Source organism: Garra rufa, chromosome 12 (assembly GCF_049309525.1).
Source record: "Garra rufa chromosome 12, GarRuf1.0, whole genome shotgun sequence".
Taxonomy (NCBI): Eukaryota; Metazoa; Chordata; class Actinopteri; order Cypriniformes; family Cyprinidae; genus Garra; species Garra rufa.
Genome location: NC_133372.1, coordinates 2,050,515 through 2,076,537, shown reverse-complemented (window position 1 = coordinate 2,076,537; position 26,023 = coordinate 2,050,515). Strand labels below are relative to the sequence as shown.

At 33.6% G+C, this 26,023-nt stretch overlaps 3 protein-coding genes across 3 annotated transcripts; all 3 read left to right on the top strand.

The window, feature by feature from the left end:
- The first annotated feature begins 765 nt into the window (after positions 1-765).
- On the top strand, positions 766-6,791 carry ntan1 (N-terminal asparagine amidase). Its single transcript, XM_073852483.1, has 10 exons — positions 766-846; positions 2,287-2,389; positions 2,459-2,524; positions 2,599-2,707; positions 3,962-4,035; positions 4,123-4,176; positions 4,420-4,473; positions 5,342-5,439; positions 5,537-5,650; positions 6,581-6,791. Exons 1-10 carry the CDS (start codon positions 766-768, stop codon positions 6,740-6,742), a joined length of 915 nt encoding a protein of 304 aa, XP_073708584.1. The 3' UTR covers positions 6,743-6,791.
- A 6,324-nt stretch (positions 6,792-13,115) lies between these two features.
- On the top strand, positions 13,116-15,243 carry LOC141346311 (GTPase IMAP family member 4). Its single transcript, XM_073851166.1, has 4 exons — positions 13,116-13,137; positions 13,588-13,654; positions 13,759-14,424; positions 14,499-15,243. The coding sequence occupies exons 2-4, from the start codon at positions 13,633-13,635 to the stop codon at positions 14,828-14,830; spliced, it is 1,020 nt and encodes a 339-aa protein (XP_073707267.1). The 5' UTR covers positions 13,116-13,137; positions 13,588-13,632; the 3' UTR covers positions 14,831-15,243.
- A 2,793-nt stretch (positions 15,244-18,036) lies between these two features.
- Positions 18,037-24,645, top strand: orc4 (origin recognition complex, subunit 4). Its single transcript, XM_073852353.1, has 13 exons — positions 18,037-18,087; positions 18,195-18,271; positions 18,358-18,448; positions 19,627-19,702; positions 19,821-19,906; positions 19,982-20,030; positions 20,187-20,338; positions 21,849-22,022; positions 22,113-22,199; positions 22,286-22,394; positions 22,486-22,581; positions 22,704-22,771; positions 24,463-24,645. The coding sequence occupies exons 1-13, from the start codon at positions 18,037-18,039 to the stop codon at positions 24,643-24,645; spliced, it is 1,299 nt and encodes a 432-aa protein (XP_073708454.1).
- The last annotated feature ends 1,378 nt before the right edge of the window (positions 24,646-26,023 follow it).

Below are 26,023 nucleotides of genomic sequence, written 5' to 3'. Positions count from 1 at the left end.
ACTCGAGTTTGGTCTTTACCTCAAAAATTCCTCCTTAGGTTAAAGAAATCTCATATAAATTAATTCATAGAGTTTATCCTACAAAAGAATTCCTGCAAAAATGTATAATTGATTTTGACTTAAAATGCTCTTTCTGTCAATCATCCACTCTTGAATGAAACAATCTCTCATTTATTTTGGTCCTGCCAATATTCCCAGTACTTTTGGAGTAATGTAAAGGCTTTCATTGCTGATAATATTTTAAAAACAATTTCCTTATCTTATAAACATGTGATTCTGGGCTGTTAATGATCACTCCTCAAAGGATGTTGGTTTTATTATAAATTTTATTTTATTTTTCTTTAAATTCCACATACATAAAACCAAATTCGCAAAAAGCAAACCTCTTGTTATGTTTTTTATTTTTTATTTTTTATTTATTTTTATTTTTAAATTAAATTTATTAATTTATACATGTAAAATGCGTTTTTGTCTTGTTGTGGATTATGTATTGCATGTCACTTGTTGTTAATAAAGCATTAAAAAAACTAAACTGCTTCGGCCATTCCTCTAGATTTCTTTCTAATGTTAATCTGACTTCCGGTTAATGTCCTTTCTAGCGAATCATTTCTACGTTCTCAGAGTCACGTGAGCTGTGACGTGAGCACAAAGCGGAAGAGAAAGCGTCAGTGCAGCGGTGAGATGAAGGAGAAGCACACATGACAGAGTTATTAATTATCAGAGTTTAATGAAATGCTCAGATGATCGGGTTTAATCGCTGTCAGGATGCCGCTGTTGACTCAGAATAAGCGAATAGAGCGCGTCAGCTCAACCGCGGAGCTCTTCAGCAAACACCCGCATCTCAAGGTACAGAAATAATATACAAAAACAATAATATCAGTCACTTTAATATTATACCGCAGCATGCGTTCACAGACTGTAATGTTTATAGACTCTCTTTCTCTTTATGTTTAAACACTTATTATATATAAGATAAACAACACCGCAGAAATCTTTTAGATTCATTCACTGTAATGTACAATAATGGTCTTTGTTTTTATATTTAAATATTATTTAAATACAAAATACACATCATATAGTCCGTTTTTATTTATTTATTTAATTTGTTTATAAGGTGACATTTTTTCTAACTTTTCTCATATTTATGCATGCATTTTTAAGAGCTCATATTAATTGGATGAAATACCGACCACAAGTATTTTTATAAATGTATTTTTATAATTGAAATTAACTGCAAAATGTAAAATTATAATAAAAAATGTAGTAAAAAAAATCAACAACAAAAAAAGCACTTTGGGTCCCACTTCCTGGGATTCTGTGTCTTTTTTATTAAGAAAACCTAACAGGGTGGACACATTTAGTAAATGGATCCTTAAATTTATATACCCAAGACGGACCAAAAATGTTCACTTTTTCCCCCACAACTCTCTATGATATGGAAGCTCATTTCTGCCACTGAATAAAAAATATAAAAAGGTTATTGTGACTTGTCTCACAATTCTGACTTTTTTCTTAGAATTGCAAGTTATATAGTCAAAATTGCATGATATAAACTCGCAATTCTGTGAATGTATCAGTCTTTTTTTTGTCCTCAGAACTGAACTTTATAACCCACAATTGCGAGGTTATATCTCACAATTCAAACTTTATATCTTGCAATGTTGAGTTTATATATATTTGGGTGTTATACCACAAAATAAACACTCCATAACAGTCATGACCGAATCTCGTCATCATCATTGACAAAAGAGAACACATAATCCTCATGTTTGGCGGAAATAAAGAAAATTTTCTGAGAAAAAAAGTCAGAATAAATAGATAAAAAGTCGCAATTACCTTTTCTATTTTTTATTCAATGGCGGAAACGGGCTTGCATCTTGATGTAAAGAAACCCCAAAAGCATTAATTGCAGTCTTTATTGCCAATTACGTGAATTAAAAAGTAAAGATCATGTTCCATTAAGATATTTTGTAAATTTCTTCCCGTAAATGTATCAAAACGTAATTTTTGATTAGTAATATGCATTGCCAAGAACTTGAATTTGGACAAATTTGAAAGTTATTTTCTCAGTATTTTATTTTTTTGCACCCTCAGATTGCAGATTTTCAATAGTTGTATCTCGGCCAAATATTGTCCTATTTTTAACAAACCATACATCAATGTAAAGTGTATTTATTCAGCTTTCAGATGATGTATAAATCAATTCTTTTAAATGGACTCTTATGACTGGTTTTGTGGTCTAAGGTCACATATAGTAATTATAGATCATTGATATGTTTCTTTTAGGAAACTGCAAAGCAGTTTGCGTCCAGAAGTCCAGAGTCTGTGGACCCTAAACAGCTCCTGTATGTCCAGCAGCGGGAGTTTGCGGCGACCACACCAGCGGACAGTAAGGGTTTGCTCTCGATCTGTTGAAGGTCAATGTGTTAAACACACGCTGATGTTTCTCTTTCCTCAGATTCGGTCTCCATTCTGGGATCCGATGACGCCACCACATGCCACTTAGTCGTGCTTCGACACACAGGTAACATGAGCCTCCATCACGTCAGTGTCTGTGTTGGTTTACTGCGTGTCTGATCCTGTATTTCTCTTCTGCAGGCAGTGGAGCGACGTGTCTCGCACACTGTGATGGTTCAAGCACATGGACTGAAGTTCCTCTGATAGTTAATGCTGTCACTTCTAGAAGCAACCCAGCTAAAGAGGGCAGGTACTGTGAATTTGTCACACATCGCTGAACTGGAATAGAAAATAGGAAGGACTTCCAGGGCTCTATGCTTACTTTTCTGTTTAGGAGCACTTGTGCTCCCAGCTTAAAAAAAAATTAGGAGCACAGTCAAAATTTCCGGAGCACATTCTAAAAAATAATCAAAAAAGTCTGATATAAAATTAGCCTTCCCATTACGAGGTAATATTTGACTTCTTAAAGTGATTTACAGGGGAATTTATTTTTCACCTTTGTAATGGTATTTTTCTAACTTTATTAAAAGTATGTCATCTATTATGGCACATTAAAAAATTAATTAATTAATAAAAAAAAAAAGAAAATATATATATATACACACACACACACACACACACACACACACACACACACACACACACATGTAGAATAAGAATAAGTTACCAATCAAATGAAATCAGTATTAACAAAATTAATTTGTACTACAGAGGTGGCACAGAAGAACACAAAAAAAAGTGGCTTGTAGGTGTATTTATATATATTTAATGAGGCTCAGAGGTGGCATGAGTGCAGTCAAATTCATAAATTCATGTTGAGATGAATGTTTTAAATATACAATTTTTAATACAGAAATATAAAATTATTTAAATAACCAAAAAGATGCTTAAAAATCAAACTAAATCTGTCAGCAGGTGGCAAGACACTGATTTAATTACTGAATCATATCATTCATTTGGTTCGATCCACTTTATGAATGGGTAATTGAATCATTGACTTACTAGATTCTTTTGTGACGATGAAATAGAGCAAAATCAGGCAATAGTGTTATAGTCAAACAATGTAAGTCACTTAATATTAACTTCTTGTTGATTTAACTGTTGTATTAAGTCAATATCTCATTCACAAACTCCCTTAAAAATTATTAAAAGGGGTCACTCATCTTCGTTCATCACAATCTCACAAAGTTCCATTACAATCGATGAAGCTCTGTACGTTGCACAATCAATTTCCTATTTACACTCTCTCTACACTTTGTTAATGAACGGATTTGTGAGATATGTCTGTGATACATCACTCAACAGTGCAAAAACATGTAGAAACCGTTGAAGCTCCTCTCAGCTCAAACACAAATATGCTGATCGGGTCAATTGCACATGGAGCTCCTAAATATTTTTTTATAGTTGCACACAGTCATTTTCAGCCACAAATGTGAGTGAAATGGTTGCACTGTAGAGCCCTGACTGAGCCCTGTATGATTTCTGGATGTGTTTGTGTCTTCAGATTGGAGTTGCATCTGGTTGGTGGTTTTGATGATGACAAGAGGACCTCACACTCACTCAGCCTTAGTATTCTGGGTAGGTTGAGGACAAATGTCAGATAAAGATGAAACATTAACTGTGTGAAGAGAAATGCTAAATGTTTCTAAATGTTTTGCCTTGCAGCTGCCTTTCAAAAACAGAAGGAAGAAATTCACCTGGAGACGTGCTGCATCACAGGTCAGAGGATGTCATAATGTGGAATTGTTTTGTTTCTCTGAGCCAATTCACCTTAAAGTGATAGTTCTTCTTTAAAATGTTTCCAACTCTGACTTTGGACCAATTTTGTAGAATGGCCCATATATATTTTATTCCTGTATTCATGTTTATTCTGCACACAAAGCTGTTGTATGACCTCATAAGACTTGTAATATAGTGCATGATATTTTTTGACAATTGCATAATTTAATTCTGTCTCTTTAGACATGAATGATATCATCAAAGATGGGATTCATCGGCCTGTGGTGTATGGGATAGGTACCGTACAACATCTCCATCCTCTCTGAATATCACCTGCTCATTGTGATAGACACTTCAGCACGAATGCGATGTGTTATCCGAGTTATGAAGTTGCAGTATGAATTGAATATAATGCTAAAAATAAATGCTGAGTGCGGCACAAGGATTAAATAAATTGTAAATAGACCATTTTTGATGTCCACACCAAATAGCAATGGATTCTATTTACACTATGTTAAAAGAGCAATATTTTCTGCTATTTATACAATTTACTGCAAATAGTGGCAATTATCTGCACCTCAGTATTGTGGTGCATTATAAAAGAGTATGCAATAAAAAGTGTATTGAGTGTAAATTATAACTTTAATTGAAATTATTAAATGGATGCTACCTTATTGGGGCGATAAAAACCCTCCTTGTATCTACCAAACCCTACCTGATTCTTTATTTTCAACATTTTGATTCATTGAAAATAAATGCCTTTCTGATGTGATATGAGACTTGAAAAGGGAGAAAAATACGTTCGGCAAAAGGGGAATTTGAGCTCTGGTCGATCGTGCCAAAACGACTACTGCATGTGGTTTACAATCTACTCCAGCTGATCTTTTGTAGTGTTGATTTGCCCAATCACACATTTGTGAGTTCCTCTGCCAACAAGACGGGCTATTTGCACTTAGAGACACTTTGTTTGTTTTTAACCGAGCTGCTCTCAGACTCTAAAAACACTGGATCATGAGCTGCTCGAGTGTAAATGAACACAAGGCCACTCTTCAATATACACTGAGTTTATATTTATTTAAATTGCAACCTTTGTGATTTGATAATCACACTTTCAGTTTACTGTGGATTCATCACGCACGTGACGAGTGTTTCTGTCTGAGTTCAGGTGTGAACGTTAAAACGGGTCACGTATTTCCAGCCATGTTCACGTGTCGAGGACCGGCGGAGGAGCTCCGATCCGCACGCACCTTTTCTGGTGGACAGGTATGTGGATGAAGCACTCACTAAAAATATCTGACTGTTGAATGCTAGCGATCAGAATCGGTGGACTGAACTAACTGTGGTATAATGTTATCGACAGATGGTTGAAGTGTATGATTCCAGCAGGGAGCTTGTGAAAATCGGCCCGTGCAGATGGACACCAAACAATGACATGGCCTTCTGGCTGTCCCAAGATGATGAAACCATCCTACAGGTCTGAAAACCCATCTAGGGGTTATACTCTAGGGCTGTGCAATTAATCGAAATTCAGTTTTGATTTAGATTTCGGCTTTAAACGATTATAAAAATACAATAATTGAGATAAAACGAATATTGCTCCTGATTCCGCACTCTTTGTGCCCTTTCGCTCCTCTACAAAAGCGAAATTCACATGCAAATCAGTAAAATCATGTAACGGGACTTGCATAAAATGGGACGTGCTTGATTTATTACGTGCATGTTTATTTAATGTTCTGCATGAAAGATCATTTGTGCTGTTCTGTGTATGCCTTCAGAGACGGAACAGAACACTGACAAGTAAAGTGAACGTTTACCTTAAGATGCGTTCCTAAACAATCAAAAACATGCAAATATATGTCAAAATGTGGCCTTTGGTGATTATTGGTGTAAACCTTCATCAGTTATGTCTCAAATTAACACAAACAGTTGAGAATGAAAATCCAGTATATTGGATCCGTGCAGGTCTTAAAGCGGCCACAAGTAATATTCCTTCTGCCGTCTCTGTGCTTAGTGTTCATCAAACAACAAAAGACAAAGACAAATCACTCGCTGCTCTCGATGGAGGGACTTTTGTAGTTTTTAAAAGAAAAAAAGCATGTGTAATTCTTACAGTCAAGACTATGCTGTTTTATTTTACATTCAATTCATTACATAAAATTAAAGTTTCATTTGTATCTTTTTTTTATTGTATTGCTATCTTTAAATGAATAAATCATATAAAGTTCCGGACCCACTCACAATCATGTTCAATAATCGTGATTGCAATATTGACCGAAATAATCGTGATTATGATTTTTGCCATAATCGAGCAGCCCTAATATACTCTATTTAATGTGTTTCATCAGATTTGCAGATTTGATAAAACGGCTCCTCTCATTTATTTCTCATCTGGTTTGTCCACCAGTATTTGTCCACGTCTCCAAATGCAGAACCTCCTCACTTTGTCCATCACATCAAATCCACCATTCAGTTTCTGCTGGATCATCCGACCGCAGATGGGCTGTTTCCAGCCGGTCAGCCGCATCTCTACTGTCGCGCTGAAGACGGCCGCTGGAAGAGAGTCTGAACGCTGACCTCTGAGACCCACTGTAACTCAGCTAAAGGCCTTTGACGTCTGCCGTTTAAAGTAGAAGCTCCTTTACACTGATCTGAACTGAAACACTCAGATTGAGCTCAGATTGACTGTTGACTTCCACTAATAGAGGGAAATATCTGATGGTGACTGATTGCACCTGCCGTCCCTTACATAGAAATGAGAATCTACGGACTGTTTTATTTCTGTTTTCATTTTTGTTTCATATTTGTTATGTATATACATGAATCATGTTTTTTTTTCCTAACATCAAGCTACATCTTAATCGCTCACTAAACATTCACTTTGAAAACTGTAAATACGGTATGTTGTGATCCTTTGAGGAGGAGTAAGAGAATTAAAATTAAAATTCTGTTGCCAGTGGATTGTCTTGCATATTTAAACCTTTATATGATAAAAACAATAAATGGAAACTTAAAGCCTACAGATTGAATCAGCAGAATTGCAATGGCTTATAAAGGAAAAGCAATTTTTTTTAAGAAAGTAAGACAGTTATTATTTTACAAATCAATGCTCTAACTGCAGAAATAAAAGTAGTAATTATGCTGGAAAATTAGAAAAATGTAGCAATGCACTGTTGACACAACAGTGGTCCCCTCAGTCAACACTTAAAGCACAGATTGAATCACCAAAACTGCAGTGGCTTGTATTTATTTATTGTTCCCTTTGTTTAGCTTCATTTGAAAGCGAGTCTCTTACTAAATGCTACTAGTTTGGAATGTGTTTTGGAACAATTTAATGTCAATTTCTATGAGAAACACCTACACTTAGATTTTGGTGGGCTTAATGGGTACACTTACCTCAAATCTATATTTAAGTTTTTTTTTATGTGTGTGTGTTGTTGTTGTTTTTTTTAACTGTATAGCTGTATGGTAATTTAGTTAAAGTATTTTGTGAACTAAACAGAATGGCTACAGCAAATACCTCTGACAATACACACTTCTTCTGTAAGATCACACCACTGTCTTATGACCATCTACTGTTAAACATTAATCTAAAAATGTTCAAAGTTCATCTGCAGCACCCTTAGTGAAAGTATACTTTTATACGGAAGTAGAAGTCCAGAAAAACAACCTAATGTGAGGTAGGTTAAAACAATATCAAATTTTGCCTCATGTTTGATGTTTTCTGTGTTTATATGTACAAAAAGTTTTTGTAAGTATATTCTGCTGTCGCATAAGATATTTAGCGAATAGGTTCACATTTTGGTTGTGTTCCTCTGATATCTTGAAATCAAATGTTTATATATTAAATGCGGTTATTTTAACATGATGATTTATGTCAGAATCAGTCAGAAATGTAGACCATGCGTGATAAGATTCAAATTCCAAACAATGTTCTTAACATTGTAGATTTAGAAGCAATAACTGCAGTGTATTTAGGGACAAACCAGAGATTAAAAAAAAAACATACCTTCACTGTTTTGCAGTGTTACATTTATCTGAGCAGCTGTACGATGCTCACCTTCCCCACATATCCCCAAAATTACTGTTACGTCTTCTGTGATCCGGCATTGCTTAATGGTTTTAAAACTGCAGTATAATCTTAGTATTTATAACCTGTAGCACAGCAGAACCAACTGAGTGTTTTCTTTTTATCAGTTTTGAGAAAGGAGCATTTTGTAAAGCTGCGATCATGGCTACTGAATCTCCTCAGGGTGAGTCAATTTATCTGTGTGGTTTACAACAGTTATATATCATGATTAATAATAATAATAAAAACATGCAATAATATTCATTTTGATCTTGTTTGCTCTTTAAAGGAGGTTCCCCTGCGCAGCCAGATCTCACAATTGTGATCTTAGGAAATGCTGGAGAGGACAGAGATAAAGTGGTCAAATCAGTTCTAAACTGCGAGAATCTGACACCAGAAGAAGTTGGTCTCTATACTTCATATCAAAGCGAACAAGCAGGAAGGAAGATCAGTGTTCTGGAAGCACCAGGATGGGACAAGCTTAGACCAGACCGGATAAAAGAAGAAATTGCCAGAAGCGTGTCACTTTGTCAACCAGGACCTGAACTGATTCAACAGAAGACACAAGAAGCTTCTGGTGAGACTGAAATCAGGAAGAGACGTGGAAGTTTGGACAGTCCTCCTAATGGTGAGTTTTATTTCACAAAAGAAATAGCTGCTCTCACATTCAGGCGACTTAAGCACTGATCTACTGTTATTTTCTTGTTATTTTACAGTTAACAAAGACCAGGGAGATTCAGAAAAGAAAGAAACCGCAGAGACTGCCAAACCTTTGGAAGACATGCACAAAATCACCATGCACATCAAACAGTTTGTAGTGATACTGATGGGTGTTTTCGGAGCTCTTATTGGTGCAGTGGCTGGAGCTGAAAATGGAGTTTCAGGGTCTTGCTCTGGAATGGTGTTTGGTATCATTGTAGGGGTTTTACTTGCAAGTTTCATCATGTACATTTATACTCGCGTTTATTCTCAGGCTTACTCAAAGCAGCCTACGCAAGTGCATCATAAGCAACTGCAAAGTTGATCAGATGCAAAAAAAGATTTGCGACAGGGCAGACAAATGAGACGACATCAAATGATGTGTTTATTTCAGTAGGCCTACTGTTAATGTTATTGTCAATGGCAGGGGAAGAGAGCCTGAGCATGTGTATGCACCTATACAACCGATGGGGACGATAAATACACATATTTTTATTTTTGTCTACAGGTCATGTAGAGCTCCATAATTTCTTGTATGCGTTTGTTATTTTTGCACCACATTCAGGCTGGGGCTGCAGAACTGTCCAAATGTAAATAAATAAATAAAATTAAATAAAAAGCTAGTTGAAAAGACATCTAAATCGTTTTAAGGGGAGACACTGCAGGCAAAAATGCTGTTTTTTTATGCACCTGTCAAGTTTGAGATTTTGGGCTTTTTGGTTTTTTATAAAGTGATTTTTCACTAGTGAACTAGTGGAAAGAAAACATCCAAAAAACACTGTTTAATGTTTCTTTTATAGCACTTTCTCTATGTGTGTCAATAGATTTCTATTACAATGTTTTTTAAAGGTCGTTTTCTCAAAATGAGTTTTTCTCCTACTGAGCCATAAATCTCCACTTCAGTAGCGCTTACACACACCAAACTTCACTTTTTTTTTCTTGTTTATGTCTTGAAGATTTTTTTTCTTGTCTATGTCTTTTAGATTTTTACAGAGGGATTTGTTCATATATAATTTGCTTGATTTTATGTTACATTTTATTTCCCAAAAAACTGTAAAAAATATAGTGCTTGCTGTCTGTTCAAAGTTTTTTCTGAATTATGTCGTGACGAAATAAGATACTTAAAATTCCCTCTGTAAAACCTTTTGACTCTAATATGTCAAAAGAACTGACTTCATCCAGTGTTTAGATTTTTGTATCAGAATGTATGCAAATAAGCACATATTTCATTAAATAATGCCTCATTAAAACTTGTAATACAGAAAATGTTTGCAATTATCGAAGTAATTAATCAACTGGATAAGTAAGGTGAAAACCATTAGCTTTTTTTTTACTCTATTCACCTGCAGTTTCTCGCCTTAAATGATTTTTTTTTTAGTTTGAACTCTCTTCTGTTACAAAACTGTGCTTAATACACTCTTAATAATAATAATAACAGGAGTAATATTATTAATAATCATAAGCTAAGCTAATAACATTTTTTTGCAGAGCACAATATAGGGCAGAACAGACATTCTTTCTATTGAGAATGCACAAAGCACTGAATTAAATGGCAAGGACATTGTGGATGAATTTGCAAAAACAAAAAGCCCCAGAGAATGCAACAAAAATGTAATTAACCGCACATGCCAGCCCATACATAGAAACAAGAATCTATTAACTATTTGTTGTCATTTTGATTTCATATTTGTAATGTATGTCAATGCAAATGTGTATATGGATCATGGTCTATGCAAAACAGTTTGGAGTGGACTGAACATCCTCAAATCAGTTGATGCTCATCAGGGAGACATTCCTCAGTTCAGTGGTAGAGAGCGAGATTTCAGAGTGTCTTTAGGACTGTAAAAAAAAAAAAAAGCTAGATATGTTGTATAGGCTAAGTGTAAAATGAAAGAAGGAAAAATGTGAGGTGATCTGAAAGTGGCTTAGAGTAATGTGTTTTATTACAATCTTTCCAGGTCATTTAGTGTTCTGCTTTGAATGTAATTCATGTAAAATGTTATTGCTATAGGTAATGAGTGCTAGTAAACATTAATAAAAGAATTTGTTTTAATACTTTCCTGTTACTGAATACATGTATAGATATGTTACTTCTTTAAAATCAATACATTTGATAAAGTTATCATAAGGTCTTATGACCATCTGTTAAACATTAATTTAGATTGTTCAAAGTTCATCACACCCTAAGTGAAAGTACTTTTATACGGAACTAGAAGTCCAGAAAAACAACCTAATGCGAGGTAGGTTTAAACAATATCAAATGTTTGATTTGTTTTCTGTGTTTGCTGAAATTTAGCATAGTCTCAATTTGAGATAATGATGGAGACTGCAGGCAAAAATGCTGTTTTTTCATGCACCTATCAAGTTTAAGATTTTGGGCTTTTTGGTTTTTCAAGTGTTTTTTTTTTAGTCTAGTAAGAGAAACGTCCAAAAAATACGGCTAAGTGTTTCTTTTATAGCACTTTACCTATTTGTGTCAACAGATTTCAATTACAATACATATTTTTAAAGGCTGGTTTCTCAAAAAGAGTTTTTTTCTCCTACACTGAGCCATAAATCTCCACTTCAGTAGCACTTACACACACCAAACTTTACATTTTTATTCCTGTCTATATCCTGAAGATTTTTACAGAGGGATTTGTTCATATATAATTTGCTTGATTTTATACAATATTTTAATCCTCAAAAAATGATTAAAAAAAAAAAAAAAAAATACAGTGTTTCTTGTCTGTTCCAAGTTTTTCCTGAATTATGTCGTGACGAAATGAGATACCCAAAATTCCTTCTGTAAAAAATTTATACATTTTATAATTTATGAATAAACCATGATGTGGGCTTATTTGGAAAACAAGCGGGCCTATATGGTGACCAATTAAGCCCATGCCAGACTTTTGACTTTTTTTCAGACTTCTTAATTTTATATTCTAAAATGAACATCAACTATTTAATACATTTTCATTTAACACATTTTAACAAATTATTATTATTATTTTTATAAACCATAGAAGAAACACCTAAACTTAGATTTTGGTGGGCTTAGTGGGTTTCCATTACGCTAAAACTGTGTTAAAGTTGTATTTTTATTTTGTCTTTTTGTATTTGTAACTGTATAGCTGAGATTTATATCTGGGTAAAGCAATTTAAATAAAAGTATTTTGTCCACATCAGTGACAATGTTTGTAGACAGAATATCTACAGTAAATACTTCTGACAAAGCACACACCTTCTGTAAGATCACGCCACTGTCTTATGACCATCTGTTAAACATTAATGTAGATGTATTGTTCAAAGTTCATCACACTCTAAGTGAAAGTACTTTTATGCGGAAGTAGAAGTCCAGAAAAACAACCCTAATGCTAGGTAGGTTTAAACAATATCAAATTTTTCTTTATGTTTGATATGTTTTCTGTGTTTGCTGATATTTAGCATAGTCTCAATTTGAGATAATGATGGAGACTGCAGGCAAAAATGCTGTTTTTTCATGCACCTATCAAGTTTAAGATTTTGGGGTTTTTGGTTTTTCAAGTGTTTTTTTAGTCTAGTAAGAGAAACGTCTAAAAAATACGGCTAAGTGTTTCTTTCATAGCACTTTATCTATTTGTGTAAATAGATTTCAATTACAATGCATATTTTTAAAGGCTGGTTTCTCAAAATGAGTTTTTTTCTTCTACACTGAGCCATAAATCTCCACTTCAGTAGCGCTTACACACACCAAACTTTACATTTTTATTCCTGTCTATATCCTGAAGGTTTTTACAGAGGGATTTGTTCATATATAATTTGCTTGATTTTATACATTATAATCCTCAAAAAATGGTAAAATATATATATATATAGTGTTTCTTGTCTGTTCCAAGTTTTTCCTGAATTATGTCCAGACGAAATGAGACGAATTTATGCATTTTATAATTTGTGAATAAATCATGATGTGGGCTTATTTGTGACAAAGTACCAATTATACCCATGGCAGACTTTTGACTTTCAAAAAATGTATCTTAATTTTATTTTTTCAAATGTACATCAGCTATTTAATACATTTTCAAATAAGAGATACATTTTGTATTTTAACAAACCATGTCAATTTCTATGAGAAACACCTACACTTTTGGTTCATCACTTTCGTTCATCAGCAGCACTCTAGTGAAAGCATACTTTTATACGGAAGTAGAAGTCCAGAAAAACAACCCTAATGCTAGGTAGGTTAAAACAATATAAAATTTTGCTTTATGTTTGATATGTTTTCTGTTTACATGTACAAAAAGCTTTTTTAAGTATATTCTGCTGTTGCATACGATATTTAGCATAGGCTCACTTTGATTAAATGAAAAAAAAAAGACTAAACATCCTTGGTTTGTTCCTCTGATGTCTTGAAACCAACTTTTTATACGTTAAATGCTTTAGAATCAATTGTAAATGTAGGCCATGCGTAATAAGATTCAGACTCCAAAAAAATGTCTTAACATTGTAGATTTACATCTATCTGTGCAGTTGTACGATGCTCACCATACTCTCACTATCCCCAAATGTAGTGTTACGTCTTCTGTGATCCAGCAATGCTTCATGGTTTTAAAACAGAAACATATTCTAGTTGTTAGTATTTGAAACCTGTAGCACAGCAGACCAACTGAGTGTTTTCTTCGTATCAGTTTCCATAAGGAGCATGTTGTGAAGCAGCTGCACAAACTGTGATCATGGCTACTGAATCTCCTCAGGGTGAGTCAATTTATCTGTGTGTGGTTTACATCAGTTATTTATTTTGATTAATAAAAAAGAAAGCATGCAATAATATTAATTTTGATTTTGTTTGCTCTTTAAAGGAGGTTCCCCTGCACAGCCAGAGCTCAGAATTGTGATCTTAGGAAATGCTGGAGAGGACAAGGATAATTTGGTCAAATCAGTTGTAAGCTGTGAGAATCTGACACCAGAGAAAGATGGTCTGTGTACTTTATATAAGTGTGAACAAGCAGGTAGGAAGATCAGAGTTGTTGAAGCACCAGGATGGGACAGACTCTCAATACCAGACAGAACAAAAGAAGAAATCGTCAGAAGCGTGTCGCTTTGTCATCCAGGACCTCACGCTCTGCTTCTGGTCCTACCAGTGAAAACACCTTCTTCGGAGGAAATTAAAGCAGCAGAAATGCACATGAAGTTACTGTCAGAGCGTGTCTGGAGACACACCATCATGGTGTTTGCTTGTGATGAAGGAGTGGAGAAACCAGCAATCAAAGAACACGATCACAGCCTGGAGAAAATCCTGGAAAAGTGTGGAGGACGATCCTATGTTCTGCAGAAAAGCACTTGTGAATCTCCCACTCAGATCCAAGGACTCTTAAAGAAGATAGACGATCTGGTGGAGGAGAACTGTGGTGATTTCTTCATACCACAAGCTTACTATGAACTGATTCAACAGAAGACACAAGCAGCACCTGGTGAGACTGAGCTCAGGCACAGACGTGGAAGTCTGCAGAAGAATCCTCCTGCCTGTGAGTATCGTTTCACAAGACCTACAGCTGATCTCAGTTACACACTGATCTATAAGTGTTCATTTCTTTTACAGTGGCAAAAGACAAAGGAGATGACAAAGGAGATTCGGAGGAGAAGAAAGAAACTGTCGAGACTGCCAAAGATTCAAAAGACACATCAAAAACCAGTATTGACTTCAAACAAAAAATCAGCATGGACTTAAAACAGTTGGTACTGATATTGATGGGCACAATCGGAGCACTTCTTGGATCAGTTGCTGGAGCTGAAAATGGAGTTAGAGGGTCTTTCATTGGAATAATCATTGGCATCTTTGTAGGGGTTTTAGTTGCAAGTTTCACCATGTACATTTATAATAACCTTTATCCAAGCACTGATTCAAAGCAGCCGACACAAAGTGCATCATAAAAATAATTGCCTTGTGTATTTATAATTCCTTGGAAACTCTGGGGATAATTTGACAGGAGACATAATTAAACAAAATTGTCAGTTCATAGACCCAAAAACAGTTAGGGTTCACAGAGATAGAAGATGAAACACTGATTTCTGTGAGGTTCTGTGATGAACAGTATGGTGAATTCTTAAAGGAGTAGTTCACTTTCAAAACAAAAATGTACAGATAATCTACTCACCCCCTTGTCATTCAAGATGTGCATGTCTTTCTTTCCTCAGTCGTAAGGAAATTATGTTTTTTGATGAAAACATTTCAGGATTTCTCTTCATATAGTGGACTTCTATGGTGCCGAGAGTTTGAACTTCCAAAATGTAGCTTCAAGCTCTAAATGGTCACAGCCGAGGAAAGAAGGGTCTTATCTAGCAAAACGATTGGTTATTTTCTAAAAAAAAAATTGCAATTCTTCTCGTCTTGTCTAGCTCTGTGCACTGTAAAAAGTTTTCACCAGTTTCAACTTAAAAACTAAAGTTTAGCAGCTGCCTAAAGATTATAAGTTAAATCAACTTAAGTCATTTAAATTTAAATATCAACTCTTTTTTATTGCAATAAGTTAAAACGACTTATAGTTTTAAGCTGATTTAACTTAAAAACGTAAGGCAGCTGCTGAACTTAGGTTTTTAAGTTGAATCTGGTGAAAACGTTTTACAGTGTGTGTACTCTGTGTAGAGATTAAAAAGTACATAAATTGTAAATGTTTAAAAAAAATAACTGATCGTTTTGCTAGATAAGACCCTTCATCCTCTGCTGGGATCATTTAGAGCCCTTTGTAGCTGCATTTTGGAAGTTCAAACTTGGGGGCACCATAGAAGTCCACTATATGGAGAGAAATCATGAAATGTTTTCCTCAAAAAACATAATTTCTTTACGATTGAAGAAAGAAAGACATGAACATCTTGGATGACAAGGGGATGAGTACATTATCTGTACATTTTTGTTCTGAAAGTGCTCCTTTAATATTTTCTTGCATTACTAAATATCAGCATTCATGCTAAACTAGTATGCCTTTTTAAATTCTGGCATAAATTTACGGCCATACAACCGCTTGACAGCTTTATATGTCATATATAATTTTTAAGATGTTCTTCCGAGGAAGCTAAAAAGCAGATGTTTGCAATATTTTGTTGTCTGTTGTATACTTGCCTGATCTATTGTGTGAAAGAGGAAAATAAAGGTCCAGAATAACTGGAACTGGTGTTTTTATAAACCGGCTCCACTTTTATAGCTTAAATGGTCTTACAAGTGACAGGTGATTTGTTATTTTTGAGCATTTTGAGCATGTTTAAATATGTTTTACATATGTCACAGGCCTTCAAATGACTGTACAAGCATGTGCCGTGTGAATAAAATTCATTTAGAGCAAAACAATTGGTTGCTTATTTAAGAATTAGAGGTTATTACAGTCTACATCTGAACTAGCATGGTCGATGGAGTTTAATTATAAGTCATAAACACATATGTCATAAACATATGTTTATGCACCATTTGTTTATGCATTCATTCATTAAATGCAAACTAATAATGATACAATATACTGTTAATAGGTTTAACGTGCTTTATATTTATGGCAAATTTCTTGAAACTCAAAATCAACCCACACACAGTTGTTTCGCGGGCCGCAGAGCGCCCTCTGCTGTACACCGGAAATACGACTTGTTCCTTGCTTCCCGGAAATACAAGGGCTAGTGGCGCGAAATTACAGGACCTACACGGGTGAGTTTATATTACTTTAAGTTAACAGTTAACTTAATTTAAGAGGTTATTTACTAAGTATATGAAGAGCTGTGGCAGTGTTCGTGGTGTGACATGCAGAACTCAATCTTAAACTGTTTAAAATAGTGTTCTTTTGTAATTTAATCATGCTGTCAGAACATCTGTATAACGTTAACGTTACAGAAGAACAAAATAACGCTTCTATAATGAGCCAGTGTGCTACAATAGAGATTTAAAGACAAACTCAACGTATTCTGATACAAAGGTAATTCTATATTAGAAAAACAAAAACAAAAAGATGTGTAAAAGACAGCCTGAGATATGCAGTGACTGTTTTAATATCATTCTCCATGCAGATTTAATGAGCTCATATTAATTTAGAAATTACTAAATGAAATATTTGAACAATTTGTCACACTGTAGTACTATTTAAAAATAGTGAAGGCTGATTAAAATAGTGAAAAACCTGCATAGTGACTTGTCTGTGATGTTTCAGATTTGTTTATGTGGTCTGCATTTACTCTACCAGTCAAAAGTTTTTCTCACCAAGGCTGCATTTATTTGATCCAAAGTACAGCAAGAACAGTCAAATTTTGAAATATTTTTACTATTTAAAATGACTGTTTTCAATTTGAATATATTTTAAAATGTAATTTATTTCGGTGATCAAAGCTGAATTTCCAGCATAATTTCTCCAGTCTTCAGTGTCACGTGATCCTTCAGAAATCATTCTAATATTCTGATTTGCTGCTTAGAAAACATTTCTTATTATTACGCTGAAAACAGCTGAGTAGAATGTTTTTCAAGTTTCTTTGATGAATAGAAAGTGCAGAAGAAAAATCTTTTGATAAATTTTAATGCATCCTTGCCTCAAAAAATAAATAAATAAATAAATAAATACTGACTCCAAGCTTTTGAATGCTGTAGTGTATAATGTTACAAAAGTGTTTTATTTCAGGTAAATGCTTTTTATTCATCAAAGAATACTGAAAAAAAATTACTCAACTGTTTTAAATGTTGATAATAATAATAATAATCAGAAATGTTTCTTGAGCAGCAAATCAGCATGTTAGAATGGTTTCTGAAGGATCATGTGACACTGAAGACTGGAGTAATGATGCTGAAAATGTAGCTTTGATCACAGGAATAAATTACATTTTAAAATATATTCCATAGAAAGTAGTTATTTTAAATGTTAAAAATAATTCAACATTTTCCTGCTTTTTCAATAAATACAAACTTGGTGAGCAGAAGTGATTTCTTTAAAAAACATTCAAAGTTTTACCTTTAAAAAAACTTTTGACTGGTAGAGTATTAATCTATGATAATTTTTGCTGTATTTGTCTGACAGTTTTGTGCCATAGATTTATATATATATACATAATGCAATGCCAAACATTTCTAAATGTGCAAATTATAATGGAAATGTTTTGAGTGTGTGCAGGTGAAGATGAGCAAACGGAGATCAGCCGCTCTCACTGAAGCCCAGTGCATCTCTCTGGTCTGTCAGATATTTTATGATTTCAGACTTTCCTCCTGATCCTATCTCTCCTTTACATATCTATACAGATATGGATGTGTGTTGATGTGTTGTTATTGTGTTTTCAGGCTCAGAAGCTCCTGCGGGAGAGACTGTGTCATCAGAAACTGCCGGATCAGCCCGTGGGTCTGGACTCACAGTACAAGTGGGTCACGTTTACAATATCTGCTCATATTTGATGTAGATATGTGTGTGTGGATTCTTAGGCTCTGTGTGTGTTTGTGTGTTAAGGCACTTGCTGGAGCTGCTGAGACGAACAGCTGTTCATGGAGAAAGTAACTCAGTCCTCATTGTTGGTCCACGAGGATCCGGTAAAACTATGGTATAAAACATCAGAGATAAAATAAAATATAAATCCTGTCATTATTTACTTACCATAAGGTCCACAATGGAACAAAAAGAAATAGGCTAAAGAAGCTAAAACAAATGAAATTTATATAGATTTTTCTTTCTTTTTTTTTTTTCTAATTAAAAATTGAGTTTTTAATTTGTGAGTTTTTTGAAGCGGTCACTTTATTTCAATTTCCCAGAAAACAAGACAAGGCTTAAGTCTAGTCCTAGACTGAAATGTAAGTCTGAGCTTTTTCAACGGATAGAAACTGATCTTAAAATATATCAGTGCCTTTGTTTTGTCGATGCACACCAGTAATGTTTTTTTTTTTTTCTAAACACGTTTATAAAAATGACTAAAATGTCCTAATTGAACAATGGCTTAATCCTGGCTCAGTCTAAGCCCTGTCTTATCTATCTAATATTGTCTAATGGTATAAAACATCAGAGAAAATACAAATTCTTTCAAGAACTAAAAAGCACAATATTATATTTCTTATATATATATATATTACAAATATTTGATTCTCATACTCGCATAGCATTTTCTTTAAAATACCCATCTGCTGAATTTGTTTAGTATCACAATACATTTAAAAAAGGGGATAATTGATGAAAATTGAGTTAGAAATTCTAGGGAAAAACACAAGTTATTTATATATATACTTTTTCCCAGAAAACTTTTTATCTTATGTGTCTAATGTTGCATTACAGGAGGATCCGTTTTTTTTTTTTTTTTTTTACCCAATTTGAGTAATAGATAAAATATCAATTCTGCCATTATTTATTCACCAAAAGGTCCATAATGGAACAAAAAAGGTAAATAAATTCACAGGGATTTTTCTTTAGACCACTTTTTTAAAGTTTCTAATTAAAAATGATAAACTTGTTTTCCCTTTGAGTATTTCTGACCCTGTTGGCAGATTATTATTATTTTTTTTATGTAAGCAGTCACTTAATTTAAATTTCCCAGAAAACAAGACTTTTTTTTCTTCTGTGTCAAATGTTGCATCTCAGGTTAATGTATTTAAAAAAGTTTATATATTTGTGTTGGTAAAAAAAAACAAGACAAAAATGGGGAAGAGAGTAACATCTGCAGTGAGCTAAATAAATAAAGTTATTATTTATGAAACTATGGTGTAACTTTTTGTGCGTCTCTTTGTTGTGTAGCTGCTGGGTTGTGTCCTCCGTGAGCTCATGAGTCTGAAGGAAGTGCAGAAGAATGTTCTTCTGGTGGAGCTGAACGGTGAGTTCATGCATATTAATGCTTTTTCTGCTCTGCATTAAATGCTAAAATAAGAATCTACAGTGGATACATTGCTTTTTTTCTTACTAAAGTAACAGTGATTGTTTTCTGAGCGCAGGTCTTCTGCAGACAGACGACAAAATCGCTCTGAAAGAAATCACTCGCCAGTTGCACCTGGAGAACGTCGTAGGAGACAAAGTGTTTGTGAGTTTCTTTATTATTGGAAGCGTTTCTGTAGTTTTTAAGGTTTTTGTTCTGAGAGGGTTTCTTGTGTTTTAGGGGAGCTTTGCAGAAAATCTGGCTTTTCTTTTGGAAGCTCTCAAGAAAGGTGAGGCTTCATCACTGTTATTTTTAGTTAAATGTTTTTTATCCAGTATTAATATTGTATTTTACGTTTGATGTTTTAATGAGTAAAAATGCATTTTAATAGTTTTCTCACCCTCTACTTCTGATTGACATCTTACTGTTTCTGTTGTGTTGTCAGGTGATAAGAGCAGCAGTCGTCCTGTGCTGTTTGTGTTGGATGAGTTTGATCTGTTCGCTCATCATAAGAACCAAACGTTGCTGTATAACCTGCTGGACGTGTCTCAATCTGCGCAGGCGCCCATCGCTGTAGTGGGACTCACCTGCAGACTGGTGCGTCTGCTCTAAAACCATTATGCAAACATCTAATTATGTAATTTAATCTATCATCATTTTATTTTATTATTTTTAATATTTTATTTTAAATTTAATTATTAAACTTTTGCCCAGTGATCTCTTTTAACCGTGCATTCTACACATTTTAATAATGTTTAAAATGTTCTCAGCATAATATTTTAGGCCATTTCGTGCATTTAAACCATGCACAATTTACTTTTTTTATTTTCATTTTGCTTGTCATATCATAACCTTTTTTAAAGCAGAAGTTCAGTTCCAGAACAAAAATGTACAGATAATCTACTCACCCCCTTGTCATTCAAGATGTTCATGTCCTTCTTTTTTCAGTTGTAAACAAATTATGTTTTTTGAGGAAAATATTTCAGGTTTTCTCTCCATATAGTGGACTTCCATGGTGCCCCCGAGTTCGAACTTACAAAATACAGTTTAAAAGCAGCTTCAAAGGGCTCTAAACAATCCCAGCCAAGGAATAGGGGTCTTATCTAGTGAAATTATCGGTTATTTAAATAAAAAAAAATTGCAATTTATATACAGTTTTTACCACAAATGCTCATCTTGTATAGTGACCTCTGTGTATGCTGGGTCAAGACAGTTAGGGTGTGTGGAAAAACTCCCATCTCATTATCTTCTCCAACTTCAAAATCTTCCTACATCGCTGTTTTAACTTTTTTTTGTAAAGGGTGTTTGATCTTCTTTGCATGTTAACTTGTAAACTCTGGGTCGGTACTTCTGCAGCGATGTAGGACGATTTTGAAGTTGGAGGAGAAAATGAGATGAGAGTTTTTCGACATACCTTAACTGTATTGAACTAGAATACAAGACAAGATGAGCATTTGAGGTTAAAAAGAATAAAAATTTAATTTTTTTTTAGAAAATAACATTGTTTTGCCAGATAAGGCCCTTCTTCCTCGACTGGGATCATTTAGAGCCCTTTGAAGCTGCATTTAAACTGCATTTTGGAAGTTCAAACTCGGGGGCACCATTGAAGTCCATTATATAAAGAACATTCCTGAAAAGTTTTCCTCAAAAAACAAATTTCTTTATGACTGAAGAAAGAAAGACATGAACATCTTGGATGACAACAGGTGAGTAGATTATCTGTACATTTCTGTTCTGGAACTGAGCTTCTGCTTTAATAAAGGTTACAATATAACAAGCAAATGAAAATAAAAAACTAAATTGTGCATGGTTTAAATGCACAAAATGGCCTAAAATATAATGAGCTGGGAAAAAAATGAAAATTTATATGGCATGCTTTTTTGAAATTTAAATTTTTTTTTTCATAGAAATAGCTTTTTGCTTCTGTAGCATCATTTCTGATTAAAGTTCTCTATGCAAAAGCACACTGCAATTTATTGTGCACTATTTTATTTTATTGTTTGTATTGATTGTTTGTTGTAGCTGTAATTCTCAGTGTTTCTACGTGAGATATGAAACCAAAGCTGAATATTCTCTAACCATTTATTTTCACATTTTTGCATTTCAGGATGTGTTGGAGCTTCTGGAGAAGCGAGTGAAGTCTCGTTTCTCTCACAGACAGATTCATGTGTTCAGCTCGCTGTCGTTCAGTCAGTACGTGGATGTGGTTCGCTCTCAGCTCAGTTTGCCTCAGGACTTCCCAGATCCAAAATTCACCAATGAGTGGAACCACAGCGTCACGGTAGAAATGCAGCCCACTTGTGACTTTGTGTTCACAAACAAGTCCTACATACAATCATGTTTTCTTACCTCTTGTTCTCTGTGTTTCCAGAAAGTATGTGAAGATAAATCAGTTGAGGAGATTCTGAAGAGACACTTTAACGCCAGTAAAGATTTCCGCTCTCTGCATTCCCTGCTGGTATAATGAACTGAATTCATCTTGTAATCAGACCACTCTTTCTAGTTGTCTGTTCTCGTGTGTAAACCTGTGTCTGTGTTTTGTAGTTTCTGGCTGTTAGTCGAGTGTTTGTCTCTCAGTCGACTCTACGTGAGGCTGATCTTCTAGAGGCCAGTCGTCTGTTTTCCACTGATTCGAAAGCAAACGTCCTTCACGGTGAGAAACTGGAGACAGATTTTTACAAGTTTTTTACGTTTTGCAGTGACAAATGCACAAGCTCATCTTTGATGTCTTGCCTGTTTTCCAGGTCTGTCTATTCTGGAGCTGTGTTTGGTTATTGCCATGAAGCATCTGAATGACACTTATGAAGGAGAACCCTTCAATTTCCAGATGGTCCATAATGGTACCACATCCTTAAGCACTCATAAAAAACCTGAACCTTTTTAAAATGGTGTTTCACAAGCCTTTATGTGTGTAAATATTGATCTGTGAATCAGCTCAAATGAATGTAATTTTCTCTTTCAGAGTTTAAGAAGTTCATTCAGAGGAAGTCTCACACCATCCATAAGTTTGAGAAGCCTGTGGTGATGAAGGTCAGTTTGCTCTCTTTTCATGCATTTACTTTAAATAGAGACTGGAAAAGAATATGAAACAGATTGAACGTTATTCAGTGAGAATCAGGCCTAGCTCTCTGTGACATGTTCGTGATTTCCATTCTGTAAAGTAATCATCCTTTCTATTATTCATTATATTAAAGACAAAACTGGAGATTCACCAGCAGTGTTTTAGAATTAATTTTTATATTCAATGAAATAAAGTCAGGTGTGGAATATGGAAGTCCGTTTCCGCCACTGAATAAAAAATAAAAAAGATAATTCCAACTTTTCGTCTCACAATTCAGACTTTGTTTCTCAGAATTACGTCATATAAACTCACAATTCTGACTGGGTTTCTCACAATTGCGAGTTTACATCTTACAATTCTGATTTTTTATTTCTCAGAATTGCATCATATAAACTCACAATTGTGACTTTATTTTTTCTTGCAAAACATTTTTTTATATCTCACAATTCCGACTTAATAACTCACAATTGCAAGTTTATACCACACAATTCTGGTTTCATTTCTCAGAATTGCGAGTTTATATTATATCACAATTCGGAGAAAAAAAGTCAGAATTGTGAGAAGTCGCAATAACCTTTTTTTTTTTCAGTGGCGGAAACGGAATTGGTGTGGAATGACTTGGGAGGGAAATAATGACTTAAATTTGAGTTTAAGTAAAATACGAAGTTTTTATAAAAAGAAAATGTAGCATTTTTTATTATATTTAACAGTAAATAGAATATATATAATATTAAAACATTAGTGTTATTTATATGTTGTTAATATTAATATTTATTAATATTTTGAATATTTATTTTTATTTTTTATTTGATTTTAAAGTTCTAGTATATTTGTTGTTCATTTTAAGTTTAATTTATTGGTGTACAGTTTCTTAAAGCACAAATTTAGAAACGTTTCTTCATTTGTGCTTCATTGTTTTTGCAACGTTACTTTGACTAGATTAAATGTAAGTTTGACAATATCTAAATTTTTTACTTTTTTCTTAGTGCTTACCAATGTGTGTTAGAATTTCAAATATTCGTTGAATTTAAAATAAAAACCCACATTCAAATGCAAAAACATTTAATTTTAGGTATGCTTTAAGGAGGCAGCCTTATCAGTGGCGCACGAGATGTGATGTTGATGTAATTGTCATTGCATTAGAATGTTTTTTTTTTTTATCTATCACTGTTGCACTTGCATTTCCCACAAGAGAGACGCATATTTACAAAGAAATTAATGCAAGTTCAACTTTGAAAAAGACTTTATGGTGTGTTTTTTTTTCTGATCCCACTGCATCTCGTTTTAAAAAAAAAAAAAAAAAAAAGCACTTTGGCTTTCGATCCATTGTATTAAACTCATACATACATACATACATGATGCTGTTTTGTTTATAGTTGTTTAAGCAACTTTTTAGTTCTAATTGGTTTATAAACATTATTTTAAACATTATGCACTTTTGTTCACAGATAGTCAAGTGATTTTATTTCTTTGAATAAATGTGTATTAGTGATATTTTGTTCGATGAGGCCTCTGGAGGGAAGTCAAAAGCTTTTATTTCACCCCAACTGAAACTATGCATTTTAAATTCAAATATAATTCAAACTTTGATCATATTTAAGTACAAAATTTGAATTTATCAGCCACTTTGACAGCCCTAATGTGTGTTGATGTGTTTTAGGCGTTTGAGCATCTTCTGCAGCTGGAGCTGGTTCGTCCGGTGGACGCTGGCGCGTGTAAAGTTCAGCGCGAGTATCAGCTGATGCGACTGATGCTGGAACACGGTCAGGTGATGGAGGCGCTGCAAAGGTACCCACAATGCCCCACAGATGTCAAACAATGGGCCCTCTCAGCCTTCGGCTGAACACCGCTGCCTTTACATGCTGAAATATGCATTTTGTACATTTGAATGTTTGTATAAATATTTTTGTATTTGCATTAAATAAAAAAAGTTAATATAATTGCTCATTTGTAATGTCTTTGTTTCAGAGACTGTTTTGGTTCCTTTAGGAATGCTGGAGTTATTTAGGTAATTTAAATTATGGATGTCCATTTCAGACATGGGATTAAATTATATTATATAAAAATAGAGAATAGTATAGTAATATATAAAGAATAAAGTTAAAATATTTCAAGAATATTCCCGTAATTTTGTATTTAACAGTAAATATAAAAGTAAATATATTTGTTTTATTTTAGTATTATTTATTTACTATTATAGTATTTACAAATATTTAGAATGAGCTTTTATTTTTAGTCTTCATTTGATTTTAAAGTTGTAGTATATTTGTTGTTTATTAATTTATTAGTGTAAAGCACAAATTTAGAAACATTTCTTTCATTTTGTGTTTTTTCCAAGATACTTTGAGTAGATTAAAGGAAAGTTTGACACAATGTCTAAATTAATAACTTTTAGCTTTTGTTGTAATGCTTAAAAAAATGAATTTCAAATATTAGTCAAATTTAAAATAAAAACCCACATTCAAAATTCCACATTAAAAAAAATTAAATGAGATGTCATAGTATTTTGAGAATAAAGTAACAATTTTTCAAGAATATTCTCATAATTTCTACTTTCTTCTCAAAAATTTTTATCGAACTATTATGACTTTTTTCTCGTAATCTTCTATTTTTTTATGTGCCATTAAAGCGCTGTCATACTATACAGTGTGGACTGCATCAAAAACTATTTTAAACAATTTTCTAATTTTTTAGTGATCACTTTAGTCTTTTCCACCTCTGGTTGTTTCACTGGTTGTTTTTTATTTAAGTAAAAAATTTAGTAAAAAAAGGCTGCATTTACTTGATTATTATTTTTTTTTTATGTAATATTGTGAAATATTATTACATTTTAAATAATGGTTTTCTTTTTTGATATATTTTAAACATAATTTATTTCTGTGATGCGAAGCTGAATTTTCATCAGCCACTACTCCAGTCTTTAGTGTCACAATATCTAAATTAGTAACTTTTAGCTTTTATTGTAATGCTTACCCTTTATGTGTCAAAAAAAAAAAAAAATCAAATATTCTTTGAATTTAAAATAAAAACCCACATTCAAAATTCCACATTAGAAAAAGTCAAATAACGAGATGTCGTATTTTGAGAATAAAGTTAAAATTTTTCAAGAATATTCTCGTAATTTCTACTTTATTCTCAATTTTTTTCTCGAAATATTACGTCTCTAATCTCGTAATCTTTCTTTTTTTATGAGCCATTAAAGCACTGTCATACTATATAAT

What these genes read in the sequence shown, in the direction of transcription:
- ntan1 (XM_073852483.1), top strand. Translation starts at nt 766, where the DNA reads ATGCCGCTGTTGACTCAGAATAAGCGAATAGAGCGCGTCAGCTCAACC. An exon ending in GGAGACGTGCTGCATCACAG is followed by an intron (nt 4,177 to 4,419) that starts GTCAGAGGATGT and finishes CTGTCTCTTTAG; the next exon opens with ACATGAATGATATCATCAAA. An exon ending in GCCTGTGGTGTATGGGATAG is followed by an intron (nt 4,474 to 5,341) that starts GTACCGTACAAC and finishes GTCTGAGTTCAG; the next exon opens with GTGTGAACGTTAAAACGGGT.
- LOC141346311 (XM_073851166.1), top strand. Translation starts at nt 13,633, where the DNA reads ATGGCTACTGAATCTCCTCAGG. An exon ending in GGCTACTGAATCTCCTCAGG is followed by an intron (nt 13,655 to 13,758) that starts GTGAGTCAATTT and finishes TGCTCTTTAAAG; the next exon opens with GAGGTTCCCCTGCACAGCCA. An exon ending in GCAGAAGAATCCTCCTGCCT is followed by an intron (nt 14,425 to 14,498) that starts GTGAGTATCGTT and finishes TTTCTTTTACAG; the next exon opens with TGGCAAAAGACAAAGGAGAT.
- orc4 (XM_073852353.1), top strand. Translation starts at nt 18,037, where the DNA reads ATGAGCAAACGGAGATCAGCCGCTCTCACTGAAGCCCAGTGCATCTCT. An exon ending in GAAAGCAAACGTCCTTCACG is followed by an intron (nt 22,395 to 22,485) that starts GTGAGAAACTGG and finishes CCTGTTTTCCAG; the next exon opens with GTCTGTCTATTCTGGAGCTG. An exon ending in AGAAGCCTGTGGTGATGAAG is followed by an intron (nt 22,772 to 24,462) that starts GTCAGTTTGCTC and finishes GATGTGTTTTAG; the next exon opens with GCGTTTGAGCATCTTCTGCA.